Raw genomic sequence first — 15575 nt, forward strand, 5'->3', positions numbered from 1 at the left:
TTTGTAATTTCCCACATTGACATGAAATTGAACGAATTCAAATACATATGTGATATTTATCTATAAGTGAACCAACTAACATCAATCCGTACACATGCCTTTCTGCAACCTATTCTAAATTTCATTTCATTCGGTCAGATTTATAGTCAAATTTATGTAAATCGATTTATAGCACATTTGACACACGCTATTCGGTATGACGCATTGTTCGAAATTTAATCTCAATCAAGCACCCGTTCGAAATATATATGGAAGCTATGTCTGCATCTGCACCAATTAAAATTTTGTAAGAAAAGATTAAAAGTCGAACGGGGCCGACTACGTGATACCCTTCGCCACTTTGGATACATACAAGAGATGCTAATATATACAATATCCTGTAGATAGAACAGACATCTAATCTTTAGAGGACCATTGAAATGGAATGGGGCGAAACTAAATGTGTGATCTACATAGATATGTGAACCAAGTAAAATACTCAATGAACATACCATTCTGCAATCTATGAAAAATTGTATGTTAATCGGATTCTTTTGTGTACCATTTGTATGAAATCTAGGAAAATAATGCAAGTGGAGCTATATGTAAATCTGGACCTAATTGAGCAACCGTTGCACCTTTGGTGTGCTGCAGCACAAAGCGCTGTTCAGAATTTTATCTCGTGTATATTGAACAGACGTAGGCTCTTCGGTGCACCATTTACCAAAAATCGGAAGAAACTAAATCTGAACCGATTTTCACAAAACGTCGTATACATTAATAACAACCTATCTCAATACATCAAAATCAGACAAAGATTACGAGTTTGGTGCACAATTTACCTAAGGTCGGACAAAACTATATATGGGATCTATATCTAAATCTGAAACGTTTTCCACAAAACTTCGCACACATCAATCTAGACCTAATCTAGTGCGCTGTGCAAGATATTGTCTCAAACGTACACATTTTGCGAGTTTGTTGTACATTTTACCTAAATTCGGACGAAACTCTATATGGGAGCTATATCTAAATCTAAACCGATTTTCTTAAATTTTTGGCTGTGCCAAATTTCATCCAAATCGGGTCATAAATGCGACCTGTACTTTGCTCACAAAAATACAGGGATGGACATGCATAAATCGACTCAGAAAGTGTATATATGCATATTTTCAAATGGAACCGTGGGTCTATCTCGATTCCTTCTGCCTGTTACAAACATATGCACAAAGACATAATACCCTGTACCACAGAGTGGTAATGGGTATAAAAACGCAATAACGTCATACTAGTCTCAATTTCGTGTCTGGGCAAATGTTATAAGTTTGGTGCATTATTTACTTAAAATCGGACGAAAATATATATGTGGAAGCTATATCTAACCGATTTTAGCGAAACTTGCCAGAGATTAATTTAATAATTTCAGTAAATTGTAAAAAAAATTGTGCCAATAGGAAAAACTTTGGGTCTTAAGTGCACAATTTACATAAAATCGGAAGAAAATATATATGGGAGCTAAATCTGATCCGATATTCACAAAAATTAGCGCACATCATTCTATACTCAATTTAGTACGCTATGCCACATTTTATGCAAATCGAAAGATATATGGGGTCTTTTTGCACCATTTACATTAAATAGGACGAAAATATATATGGGAAACTCACCACTCATCATTCTAGATTCATTTCAGTACACTATGCCAAATTTTCTGTAAATCGAAAGATATATAGGAACTTTGGTGCACCATTTTCATTAAATTGGTTGAAAATATATATGGGAGCTTTATGTAAATCTGAACTGATTTTCACAAAGCTTAGCACACATCACTCCACACTCAATTCAGTACGCTATGCCAAATTTCGTGCAAATCGAAGGCTATATAGGGACATTGGTGCACCATTTACATTAAATCGGACGAATATACATTAAATCGGACGAATAAATATAAACTGACCATTACGAAATTGAACACATATCATTCTAGACTCAATTCAGTGCGCTACGTGAAATTTCGTGCAAATCGAAACATATATAGGGACTTTAGTGCACCATTTACATTGAATCGGACGAAAATATATATGATGCCTATATCTACATCTGAATCGATTTGTCTCAATTTCAATAGGATTTGTCCTTGGGCCAAATAAATGAGCTGTGCTAAATTTCATCCAATTCGGATCATTAATGCAACTCGTACTTGTACTGTTTACAATTTAACGGATACACATGTCTAGATCGACACAGCAAGTCGAGATATGACTACTAAAGGTGGGACTAGGATCAATATTTCGCGACGTTACAAACTCTTGGGACCACTCAATGCTATAATACGTTTGCAACATAGTTGTGAATGGTACAAATACCAAATTACAGCGAACTCGGTTTTGAAACGTGCTCAAATCCCTCAATATTCCAAAAAAATAAGTATCGTTATAAAGGGGCTCCCCAAAAAATTTGACCAATATATAAAACTTTTGACAGGAAGATTTGATACATGGACCAAAATAACCCATCTTCGAGCTTGACCTGCCTGCAGACAAAAGACAACTGTTTGCACAATGTTAGTTATATATATCAATTCATTTTGAGGCTAGAGAAATTTCACAAACAAATATTATAATATTTCACTGCAGGGAAAACCTGCATGTTCTGTGAAAATTTCAGCGAAATTAATTCAGCCATCTTGAGTATAAAGCGTTTATAAAAAAGGAAGGTATAACACACCTTCCAATTTTCCAAAAAATTAATAGCATATTTTCACCACAGTGAAATCCTGTTCTGTGAAAATTCACCAAAATCAATTCAGCCATCTTGAGGATAAAGCGTTTTTAAGAAAAAGGCCGTATGGGAGGTACAACGCCCCTTCCGAAATTCCACAGTAAAAATTTCAGTTCCGTTAAAATTTCATTGAAATCGGTTTAGCCTTTTTCGAGTCTATAATGAACATACAACAAACACACACTGAGAGAAATTTCTGCATCAATATAATGAATTTCTGCATTGGCCCAATGAAATGTTTCATTAAAAAAAGACCAAAGAAACATTTCATTGGATGAATGATTCGAAAACATTTATTTAATGAAACGTTTCCATCATTGGATGGATGAAATATTGCATTAGATTAATGACAACCATTCATAGATGTATTGAAACAAGTTCATAGAATATATGAAATATCTTCACATATTTAATGTATAGTTGCATTCGTCGAATGAATCATATTCACACATATATTGAAAAAGTTTCATTGGACTAACGACAAAGTCATTAACCCAATGAAACATGTTCATTGATGTAATGAAATAAATTCATTGATTTAATGAAGCTTTCATTTATTCTATGAAACATAATCGTTAATTCAATGCAACATCTTCATAGATATAATGAAATTTATTCATGAATAGAATAAAATGTCTTCATAAATCCAATGAAATGTGTTCATAGATTGAATGAAACATATTCATACAGCAAATGAAACATTAATACAACAAATGAAACCCCTTCATATGCTAAATGAATGATGTACATTTAAATAATGAAAGGGTTTCTTTGATTTTATGAAATTGTTAATTTTTTATGAACGGGTTTCATTTGTTGTGTGAATATGTTCAGGCATTATTTACCATTTAGACAAGAATATGTTCACATACTTATTTTTTTATTTTTCTTTATTTTGTAAAAACGTATCTTTGTTAATTCATTTACAAACAAAAGAGGTCTTAGATATCTATGTTAAACTCAAAAATAATAAATTCATATTGTGACTTGTTTTGCAAGCGGTTTTTAAAAATTAATTTTGTAAATATTATTTAATCAGTGTTACAAAAGTTCATGTTTCTTCTTACATATCATATTTTGTAAACAATTCTACTTAGTTATAATTCATTTTTCAGTCCATTTTGATTTGTTTTTAACAGTAATATATTTAATATATTTTTAGCATACAAGTTCTTATAAAATACTATAACTTTTTTTACTTATATAGTCTATAAGTCTTTATTTGTAATTACTTGAGGTAATTCAAATACACAGTCAGTTTTTAATCTGCGGAATTTAGGAACGTTTGTTATTTGCATAAATCTAATTTTCGAACTTATTTTTAATTGATATGAAGATATCAATATAAAAATAGCTTAATTATTATTTAATTTAGTGTTTTAAATATCTGAGAATTTATAACTTATTAAATTGAAACCAATTACTCAGATTGTTTCTCTAAATCATCCAAGAGGATGCTTACCTTTGACTTTTTCTTTGAGCATGAACTTATTTCAAAAAAGTAGTTTTCCAAAAAGATCCAAAATGTTTCAGATGCTGTGGGATATTGTAAATTAAATAAATGGAACATTTTAAAACAAATATCCAAAGAGCGAAGAAAATTAGGAAACCGTATGAGGTCACCATCAAAATAAACAAAAATTTCATGTATATCGTCCAGACTTCCGATTCCCAATATAAAAGGCTGAATATGTTCTTTCATCTTTAACAAAAAATCAATATGGTCGTGTAATTCTTGCAAAGTCTTTCCCAAAAACAAAAACGTCTTCTGGGAGTCCTTTATTGTATAGCGAGATATTTCTTTCTTTCCGAGAATTGTTTTTCGAACTTGCCGCCCAGTCGGGAAAAGAACATAATGTAAAATCCACAGGGTTTTCACTGCAAATGTGCCTCGATCTGCAAATAATAACGTTAAATTAGGTTTGATCGATTTGTTGAGCTTGACTTGAAGACTCTTACCCTTTTCCAAATCTTCGTCCTGGAGAGTTTCTAACATTTTTGACTCACCATGACATTTAAGTTGCTTAGATTTTTTCAAAAAGTTAAACAACTTTAGGATTTTTTGGTCCCAGTTGAGCATTTTGTTGTGCGATTTATGCATTATTGAGAAGTCAATATCAATCTGAATTTAAAACAGTTTTTGTAGAATTACGCTAAAATTATCAAATGTTTACAATTTGATATATATATACTCACCAACTTATAATGTGATTTATATTCAGGCCACTTTTTAAGAATCTCTCGTAGGCTACTGCATTCGTTAAGTACTTGATTAAGTCTATAGTTGGCACAAGAAATCCACTTTGTTTCAAACTCTTCAGCTGAAAGCTTGTCATATTTAAGAACTTGCACCAAATCCTCTCCATTCTCCTCAGGTACTGAAAATACAAATTAATTAAAAACCATTACTAAACCACAAATTCCACATTTCCTACCAAAAGTAATTTTAGCCTTTTTTGACGCCGTAGGTGATTCGTTTTCCAGCATAAAAATCTGCTTGCTTTGTTTTTTAAGATTTTGGGATTTTACATAAATTTTTCCTCTACGTTCTGTTCGATAGAATTCAAGTTTTTCAGTCGGAAATAGAGACAATATTTGCGTTTCGAGTTTGTAGCTTGCTTGAAGAGTCATTGGTGCGTCTTTTCTTGCAAAATGCTGGGCAGCAATGTTTATAATGAAAACTCTTAGTTCATCTGTGAGAAACTTGTTTTTTTCGTAAAACTGTAGCACACGTTCCCCATTTTTATTACTTTGCAATATCTCCAACATATTGACGTTATCGACTTCTTCCGTATCAGATGAGTTACACGAATCGGCTTTTTTGGGAAAAACTGGAGGACTTGAACATTCTGCCCAAAATGGATGGTTAATATCATGTCTCCACTTTGTGAAATGGTGAATGAACTGGGCCTTGTCTCCAATTCTCCAATTCTGTGTCAGCTCTTTAACATGTTCCTCAGTTAGTATTTTCAAAATATCAATAGAAATATGTTCACCTATAAGAAGTTAACGTTATTATAGCACAAAAAACTAATTATATAGGTTCAGCATATAAGTTAAATCTTACGTATGAGTATGTCCAATTTGTCTTCTATACCCCATGATATAAGTAAGTTTTTCAAGGCATCTTCTTCCCCACAGCTCAAAGTCTCCGAGTTTGTTTCAGACATTTTTAAACTAAAAATAAATTGTTTAGCATGGAAAAAGGTATTTTTAAATTGTTTCTTTGAAACGAGCATAAATTTTCCCTTAGCGGTATTAATCAATGTGGCCGGTGGTCCAATTAATTCGTCAAGCTTCAAAACGGAATATTCTCCTTTATCATTTGGAATAATTTCAAATGCAGTGTAGTGTTTCAAATACGTACTGTTTAGAACTTGTTGACAAACCAAATAAACTGTGAGTTGTGAAACAACGATGTTGACAATTTTGTATACATCATCTTTTTTTGTTGCTACAAAATACGAACTTTTGTATGTGATATTTTTATAAACAACTTTTTCAAAAGTCTTTATAGTATTTTTTGCAACTTTTAATTTGAGGCTTATAACGTCCAGCAAATAATCTTGACACTCGCTGATATTCGAGCAAATAATGTCCGGAATCTCAGTTTTTTCTAACAAAAAATCTGCAAACACAAATTGATATTTTTTTGCCATGGAAACAGAAATATTTTTTCTAGACGTGATTGCGTGAGCATACAATTTAAAGCTCCTATGTTTTGCCTCATACGGAAAACACCAAAAATTTCGTACTGGGCCGCAAGCCCTTATAACTTCAGGATAATGCGTCAGTATATGAAACTTAGGTTTAAGTTTATCATTAAATAACTTGAGATACATTTTATTATGTCTTTTTATATTACTTTCCAAAGAATTTATCATGAAGGCGTCCACCCGAAAAGACAATATAGTATCTACTATTTCAATTAATGTTAGTACGAGCTGCCAAACTTCATCGTCACGTGGCACGAAATCGCCTACCATAATGGGAAAATATATAACAAAAGTTAGCATTTCACGAGCAGACATTTTTAAATGCTTTTTTTCCAAATGTAGCTTAGTAATATGTGGTGAAAAATTACCAATTTCAAGCTCTCCATACTCAAAGCATCGTTTACGTTTATTTAATTCTTCAAGTGAAAAGTATTTTTTGGTTGTAACCAAATACAATATGACATTTGTCATGTCATAGTGGCATACGCCCTCCAAGACATCATGCATTGCGTCTACGCTTATATTGTCAATTACATGAAAGCTTGGAATTTTGTTGAATTCACATTTTTCAATGATTCCGGTTTTCTTTGAATCAGTAATTTCTAATGCGCTGTTATATTTACCGTAGTCCCGCCTGAGCTCCGGATTGGCCGAACATGATTTCTGACTAGATTGATAATCAATCTCACAAAAACGGCAAAACTTTCCGTTGAAATTTTTTATGAACCCAAGAATACTATTCAAACCCAAATTGTCGCCCAGAATTAAAAGAGGTATAAAATAAACATGAAATGTAGCACCGTCTGACATCTCTATATCCAAACCTTCGGTTTCTAAAAATGCCATTTGTTCAACTACTGATGCAAGACACTTTTTATTCCCGAATTTTTGTATGTCTTTGTTTTTAATGCTTCCTAGGAAAAAAATATTGTTCAATTTTGTGGCGTTAGGCAGTGTAGGAAAAGAAAAGTATAAATTGCAGATTGAATGGGTAGTGGCGTGGGAACCTAATGGGTTATTAATCTCGATATCGTCGGAGTAAAAGTTATAAGGAATTAATAGTTTACCGGGATACCGGCTAACCTTTTTTTGCCACAGTGGTCCCTGAATAATATTTTGAAATTCATTGGAGTTCTCAAGTTCATGACAAATCGACCGCATTTGGTAAAAATTTTTATTTTTTTCTAGAATTTTTTTGAACATAAATGCCATAGGCATTGTTGTAATTTTTGTTGTCAAATTTGAGTGGACCAACTTACCTTTAGTATGAGCTAGTGTTTCTCTTTGATCAATCACCGTTTCTTTTAGATCTTGAAGAAGATTAATCTCTTTTAGTTTTTCGGAAAGCAAATACTCCGTTTTAAGCTTTTCTAAAATTGCAGAATATTTTGATAGTAATATTGATAATTTTGTGGACAAATTATTATCTAAGTCTTTTGCAAAGGCATTTATTACTTCCAAAAACGGGTTAACGACTGCATCAATGACATTACCATAAATAAAAGTAACATCTTTTCTTGAAAAATTATAGTTTGAATGCATACTTGTTAGGAATTTAATAACGTTCTCGCTAACCCTTTCAAATTTCTTTTCTTCCGATTCAGGCTGCAAATAGTTTGAAGGAGTTGGAGAAACGTCAATATTTTGTTCGCATTGATTGTCAAGAATAACCGGAATGTCTGCTTCTATTTCCTCAATTTGTTTCACACTTGTTAAAACCCGCGTCTCTTTTATTTGATTTTTTTGTTCTTGGGGAGAAAAACTGCTGTTATGCCGTTTTGCTATATGTCTTTGAAAAGACCTATATTCATAATTTTGACCACAACACTTGTATAAATCAGTAGATTTCAGAAAATGATCACCCCGAAGGTGTTTGAAGAAATGTTTTTTGTCACAAAACTTTTTTTTACACATAAAGCAAATCATTTTATTTTGTGTTATTTACCACTGTTTTTTATTTTGTTTGAAGAATGTATTTCTTTTATTTTTATTTAATTCACAAACTCACTTTTAAATGTTCTCCGATTGAAAACCACAATGAAATGAATAAGCAATTTTCTATTTCACTTCGCTGAACCAAAAATATGTGACAAACAAAAATATACCGTTATAATTGATCGTTACTCTATTTTGTTAGTGGAGTTGTTCAGACGAAAGAAATATGTGTGTGTGTAGTTGTTGCTTCCATAGTTTGCCAACAAGTTCATGAGTACACATTAAATGTGATGCAAACTTTTCAGAATAAAAAACGCGTCAAAATATAAACTTTTTTATATAGAACGAGTACCAATCCGCTTTTTCGAAACAAATATAGACGACATTTGTTATTATAAAAAATGTTTTGTGTTCTATTAAAAACTAATGGAGTGAAGCTTTATTTAAAACACAAGTATACAATACACATAAATACATTGCGAATTATTAAAATACTTATAATAAATGTACTAATAATTAATGTTTTTAAGAAACCAGATATAGGTCTGTACACTTAAGTAAACTGTTTGTTTATTTATACTATATTAAAAATAAAATAAAAGCAAATTAAATAAACGAAAAAAAGGACTTCTGCCTAAAGGCAAAATCCGTTGAAAATGTTATTGTTTTGCAAGTTTCGAGGTACGATTCCACAAATATAGTCTCAAACGGCTCAAACGGAAAATGTCAAATGATTTCAATTTATTGATAATTATTTGACATAAAATTGAAAGATTAATTGTTTGGTGAGAAAAGGCCTGTACGATTTGGCTTCAAAACGATAAAACATACGATAAACGATATATCGTTTCCCGTGAAAAAGCCTTAACGCAATATAAAATTCTTAAAATTTCTTTAAATTCTTTACATCAATGTCTCAGAAGTTTGATAAATACAGAACGGAGCAATACATAAATATTAAAAAAACATAAAAAATGGTTAAAGATGCAAACATGTTTATTACTTCGTCTGTAGCTGTCACAAGTTCCGGATCACTTTTCGATTTTATTGCGATTATATTTTTTCTTTTTCAAGTGTACACAAAATATATCAGAGCAACAATAAATATAATTGTATAAATCTTTCGTCTACTTAAATTAAATAAACGCGAAATATAGTTAGAATAAGGCTAAGTTATCAACACTGAATCAAACTCTATGTTGGTACGCTCCCATACACACACACGCTTTACTGAATAACCAAACTACAGTTGACACTCGAGTATGCGATATTTACAAAATTATATTAAATATAAAATTGTTTGTCTAATACATAAAACATACCCGCCAATATTATTTTGTAAATTAAATAAAATATATTTTTATAAACTGAAAAATTTCATCCATGAAAGGCTTTCCATTATTCATTATAAATCAAACAGGAACTATTTCAGATAATCGAGGTTCAACTGTATTTTCTTCTTAGTGCAGTTTCAGTCACGTTCAGTCTTGTGTATTTTGTTTCTCGTAACAAGAATGTTTTTGTATATTTAGGCTTCTAACGAACATTATTAAGGAAAAAGCTAGAAATAATGTTTAGAGAGATTTGACCAAACGTAAAAAGCAAAGCACAGCATGTCCATTTATTTATGAAGCCATCTCATTAACAATGTGAAACGGTTCATTCAGCCTATGAACATTCTCTATAAACATTGTGGACGAAAAATTTCAATGTAGTTTCATAAGAAATAATGCAATTTAATGAAGCTATTTCAAAACATGTATGCAACTTTTCATTCGACCAATGAACATCTTTTATGAAAATGGGTTATGAAAACCTTCATTAAAGTTTCATAAAAATGAAAGCAATTTTATGAAGCAATTTCATTTAACCTATGAAATATTGCATTCAACCAATGAAATTATTTTTATGATTTTTTTTTATGAAGCCTTCATAACACCTTCATTGGATCAATGCAACTTTTGCATTGGATCTATGAAGTTTCATTCTATTAATGAAAATTTTCATTGGATGAATGAAAAAATTCTTATGAAAATGTTTCATTGATCCAATGAAGCATTTTTCTCTCAGTGTACTAAAAATCAAATAATATGCGCGACTGACCCCATATTTACCAATTTAAGAAAAAGGCAGTTAAGTCGGACTGGGCCGACTATATGATATCTTTCACCACTTTGGGTATATTCTACATATGTATCCGAAAAGACGTCGCCTTTTTTAAATAATTTTGACATGAAATTGAACGAACTTAAATATGTGAATTTTTTGTGTTACTGGAACCCATGCTAAATTTCATTTCATTTGGGTATGTTTAGAGTCGTTTGCGCACAGTAGGACAGATTTGTGTAAATCGATTTAAAGCAAACGTGACACACGCTATTCGGTTGCACTGTTTAAAATTTAATCTCAATGAGACACCCACTGATTATTTGGTGTAAAATTAACATAAATAAGTCGAAATTATTATCTATATCTGAACCGACTATCTGACTTTGGTGCACCACTTACCTAAAATCGGGCGAAACTATATATATCTAAATCTGAACCGATTTTCACGAACCTTAGCACACATAATTCTAGCCCTATTTCAGTAGGCTATATCAAATTTCGTGCAAATAGAAAGATATATAGGCACTTTGGAACACCATTAACCTAAAATCGGGCGAAACTAAATATGGGAGCTATATCTAAATCTAAGCCGGTTTTCAGGAAACTTAGCACACGTGCAAATCAAATCATTTTTAGGGACTTTGGTACACCATTAACCTAAAATCGGGCGAAACTATATATGGGAGCTATATCTAAATCTGAGCCGATTTTCACGACACTTAGCACACATCATTCTAGACCTAATTTAGTAGGCTATACCAAATTTCGTGCAAATCGAAAGATATATAGGGACTTTGGTACACCATTAACCTAAAATCGGGCGAAACTAAATATGGGAGCTATATCAAAATCTAATCCGATTTTCACGAAACCTAGCACACGTGCAAATCAAATCATTTTCAGGGACTTTGGTGCACCAATTACCTAAAATCGGCCGAAACTATATACGGGAGCTATATCTAAATCTGAACCGATTTTCACGAAACTTAGCACACATCATTCTAGACTTAATTTAGTACGCTATGCCAAAATTCGCGCAAATCAAATGATTTTCAGGGACTTTGGTGCACCATTAACCTAAAATCGGCCGAAACTATATATGGGAGCTATATCTAAATCTGAACCGATTTTCACGAAACTTAGCACACATCATACTAGACCTAATTCAGTAGACCATACCAAATTTCGTGCAAATCGAAATATATGTTGGGACTTTGGTACACCATTTACCTAAAATCGGACGAATCGAGCTATATCTAAATCTGAACCGATTTCCACGAAACTAAGCACACATCATTCCAGACCTAATTTAGTAGGCTATACCAAATTTCGTGCAAATCGAAAGATATATAGGGACTTTGGTACTCTATTTACTTAAAATCTGACGACAATATATATGGGAGCTATATCTAAATCTGAACCGATTTTTCCCAATTTCAATAGGGTTCGTCCTTGGGCCAAATAAGTGAGCTGTGAAAAATTTCATCCAAATCGGATCATAAATGCGACCTGTACTTTGTTTACAATTTAACATCTACAGATGGACGGACGGACATGCATAAATCGGCTCAGAAAGTGATTCTATGCATATTCTCAAAAGGAACCATTGGTCTATCTCGATTCCTTTTGGCTGTTACAAACATATGTACAAAGACATAATACCCTGTACCACAGTGTGGTGAAGGGTATAAAAATTGAGTTTTGTAAATATTAATAGATTAGAATTTCCTACACACAAAATGATATTACAAACTGTGATGTCATGTCTGAGTGTACAAAAATGTTTTTCAAATGTTTTTTCTATGGTTTGTTAATAGTTATAGCCACCCCATTCCATGCACCCGACTCCTTGCACGCCATTTGTTTCCAGGTTCCAAACTATATACCGCAAATAGATGAGAAAGGTGTCAGGTAATTGAATTTCTTTGAAATTGAGATGACTGCAATTTGTTATACACACGCGCTCACACATAGCGCCAACGTTTCAAATTAATGCGATTCCTAGGTGTACGAGTGTGTGTGTATGTGTTGGTGTTTTAGTAAAACAATTCTCTTAATAACACTTTACCCCAACACAATACAAGAACACTGGAAATGCCTGACTTACATTGTCCAAACACACGACCCATTTGTCTTACAAGTGTGTTGTTGTGCTCCACAGCCCCACCGACCCGAAAATGACAAAGTGACCTGGACCACTACAACCTCTTCAAACGATGCTGCTGCTGTGGGTGTTGTTGTTGTTGTTGCTGTTTTGTGTGCCACAACAATGGTAGCATAAAGCGTTTTATGCGACAACTGATATATGACAGAACATTAAGAGAAATATATTAACCTTTTTCTGCTGAATCTAATGTTTTGACACACCTCCGGACACACATTAAAATAATGATATTTATTAATTTTCCCCAAAAAAATAAAACCCTCCGCTCCATTAGAACCCATCAACCAATTTTACCACAATCGTCGTCGGCGGTGGCATTTAATTATTTGTGCAAGGAACAACAATTGATAGGATGAGATTTGTCGTTGCCTTCTTCATTTTGAGGCTGGCTCGATTGTTGTTGGTGAGCAAATATGAAAAGGATATTTGGTGGCTGGCGAAATAACCCAAAAATCGTTGAAAGCAATAAAAGTTTGGCCATTATGTTAGTGTGGATCATTAGTTTGATTACATTGGAACAAACAGAAAAAAAATGATAATATGTTGAATGATTATTGGCACTGTGTTTCACAGTGTTTGGAAAATTACAAAATGATGAAAACCACAAAGATAACGATCAAGTTTAAAGTGGTTAATATTATAGATAATCTTCAAGTATGGCGTAAAAATGATCAACGTCAGAACCTACACCACTTTTAGCATTTACAACATGGACTCTTAGGATCTTGCTGTACCGTGTTTTAAATTATATATGGGTGTCGATTTATATAAAACTTGGCACACACTACTCGCTACTTAATTCGAATTCACCTATCGTATCAATATATAGATTGACAAAATTCCATTAGACAAATCGTTAAAGTTAGGTGCACCATTTAATTCAAATCGGAAGGAAATATATATGGATGCTATATCTAGATCTGAACTGATTTCTAAAAATATTAACACATCTCAAAATTTCGTCTCAATCGGACAAATATCGATAGAGTTCCTCCTTGGGCCAAGTGAATGACATGTACCAAAAGATTATCATAAACAATTACACTGTGGACTATCATAACCGAGGGTGTAAATTTCTGTAGGGTTATGAAAGTATTTGGTGAGTACATTAAGAATCCACAATGGCTATTTTACTATAGGCCGAGTTTTTGTACCCTACACCACTATGTTGGGTGGCCCCAGAAGTTTGTAACTTTTAGTATACCGATCGTCATATATCGACTAGCCATGTGTGTCTGTCCTTTAGTCTATTATAATTTGAAAACACAATACAGGCCACAGTTATGGACCAATATTAACGAATTTTTTGTAGGACGGTCGGTTAATAGTTAGCGGATGTAATGGACCAAAATCTGTGTCTGTGGGTTTTTGTGTGGTCGCTCTAGAGGCCACAATTATGACCCGAACATTACGAAATTTTACGCAGACCATAGAATAAGCATGACTGATTTGGTGAAAATCCGTCACTATTTTTTGCGGACTTTAGTGTGAAAAATGAGAAAAGGTACTCTATGGCGTACAAATTTACTTCTGAAAGACATAGGCCTTGTAAGTTGATAGTATGCACAAGAGGAGTGGTTGACCTTTAAATGTATACCCATTATATACACTTACGTATCCAGATGCGAAAGTTATACCTAAACTTTACAGGGGTCTAGGTATTCTGATATTATTTAGTATTACCATCACCGCACTACAAGGCGGACATGCAGCGGTGACGACTAGGAAATTTTGCATGAAGATTTGGTTATGCTTAAATAATTATTTTTTGTCTGGTTTCTTGTCGCTATAGACACCACAATCATAAGACGAAAATGACAAAGTTTTTAATGGGAAAGGCGATGTGACCAACTGTCATAACAATTAAGGGTCAATTTTTAGCGGGTTAAATAATTCAAAACGACCAAGAGGGTGTTTTAGTAAGTTTTTTTTTGGCAATTCTAAAGTTCATAAAGAAAAAGCTTTATATCTTGGTTTTTGGCTATTGCAGGTTATTTGTGAGAAAAGATTTTTTGACCTCCAAATATTCTACAAAATTGTCGCTCATATGATTTTATATAATTTCCTCAGCGGCATGAAGTCGATATTCATATGTTTTTTCTTCAACTTTTTCCCGATCCTTAACTCAGAAAACCTCGTATCTATGAACTCTAATATATTTCGTTCTAGTGGTTAATTGTGAATAACTGTCGGCTTCTCCTGAAATAGTGACTGTAAATAGATCAAATTATGTCAAACACGTTTATAAAATTTGCGAGAACCGGATCCCTAAATTGTTGAACCAGATTAAAATAGAGAAGTCTATTGTGTACCTCCATGCAATTCTATATTTTTGAAAGTGCTCATTTTTAATCTATAATCAAATTTACAAAAAATATTACTTCATGCACCACCCTGTGTTGTAGGAAATATTTCTGCTACTCAATGTTTAGCTGATATATAACTTTTTATTATTTTCCACAATTTATTTCATTCAAATATTGTAACACTGTATTTTATTCATCATACTGGAGTAGTATGGGGGCAACATCTACAATGGTTTGGTTTCTTGCAATTATGGTACTATTTTGCCACATTGACATCATATAATATTATCAAGGGTTTAATAAAGAAATGCCATTCATTAGAAGCACAATACTAAGAATGGAACCCAACGCAACGCACACAATATGAAAACAAACACATCGCCGAGACCACCAAGTGATTAGCCCAGACAAAATCAAACATACACATGAATATATTTGTACATAAATTTGGGGCTAGCCCCAAAAATATACTTGCAACAATATCACATATATTGTGGCAGTTCTTTTGTATTTTCGTTGGAAGGTTAACGCCTTCGCCAATCGAATAAATCCTATAATCTATTGTCCGTAGCCTAGACATCGTTG

The 15575-nt window shown here is 32.7% G+C and overlaps 1 protein-coding gene across 3 annotated transcripts; it reads right to left on the reverse strand.

Moving 5' to 3' along the window:
- Positions 1-3664: 3664 nt before the first annotated feature.
- On the reverse strand, positions 3665-8565 carry LOC133336015 (uncharacterized). 3 transcript variants are annotated; one of them, XM_061544306.1, is made up of 7 exons: positions 8422-8528; positions 7736-7846; positions 5828-5937; positions 5196-5756; positions 4957-5138; positions 4720-4882; positions 3665-4656 (listed from the first exon to the last, which is right to left on the reverse strand). In XM_061544306.1, the coding sequence occupies exons 3-7, from the start codon at positions 5928-5930 to the stop codon at positions 4181-4183; spliced, it is 1485 nt and encodes a 494-aa protein (XP_061400290.1). In that variant the 5' UTR covers positions 5931-5937; positions 7736-7846; positions 8422-8528; the 3' UTR covers positions 3665-4180. The 3 variants fall into 3 exon arrangements, with proteins under 3 accessions (XP_061400290.1, XP_061400291.1, XP_061400289.1); XM_061544307.1 differs by having other exon boundaries at positions 7736-8550; XM_061544305.1 differs by lacking the exon at positions 5828-5937 and having other exon boundaries at positions 7736-8565.
- Positions 8566-15575: the final 7010 nt, after the last annotated feature.

The sequence above is a fragment of the Musca vetustissima genome, unplaced genomic scaffold (assembly GCF_032173495.1).
Source record: "Musca vetustissima isolate MV318-11 ecotype Yass unplaced genomic scaffold, APGP_CSIRO_Mvet_v1 utg9699, whole genome shotgun sequence".
In the NCBI taxonomy this organism is placed as follows: Eukaryota; Metazoa; Arthropoda; class Insecta; order Diptera; family Muscidae; genus Musca; species Musca vetustissima.

What these genes read in the sequence shown, in the direction of transcription:
- LOC133336015 (XM_061544305.1), bottom strand. Translation starts at nt 8,402, where the DNA reads ATGATTTGCTTTATGTGTAAAAAAAAGTTTTGTGACAAAAAACATTTC. An exon ending in AAAGGCTAAAATTACTTTTG is followed by an intron (nt 5,139 to 5,195) that starts GTAGGAAATGTG and finishes TTGTATTTTCAG; the next exon opens with TACCTGAGGAGAATGGAGAG. An exon ending in ATAAATCACATTATAAGTTG is followed by an intron (nt 4,883 to 4,956) that starts GTGAGTATATAT and finishes TTTTAAATTCAG; the next exon opens with ATTGATATTGACTTCTCAAT.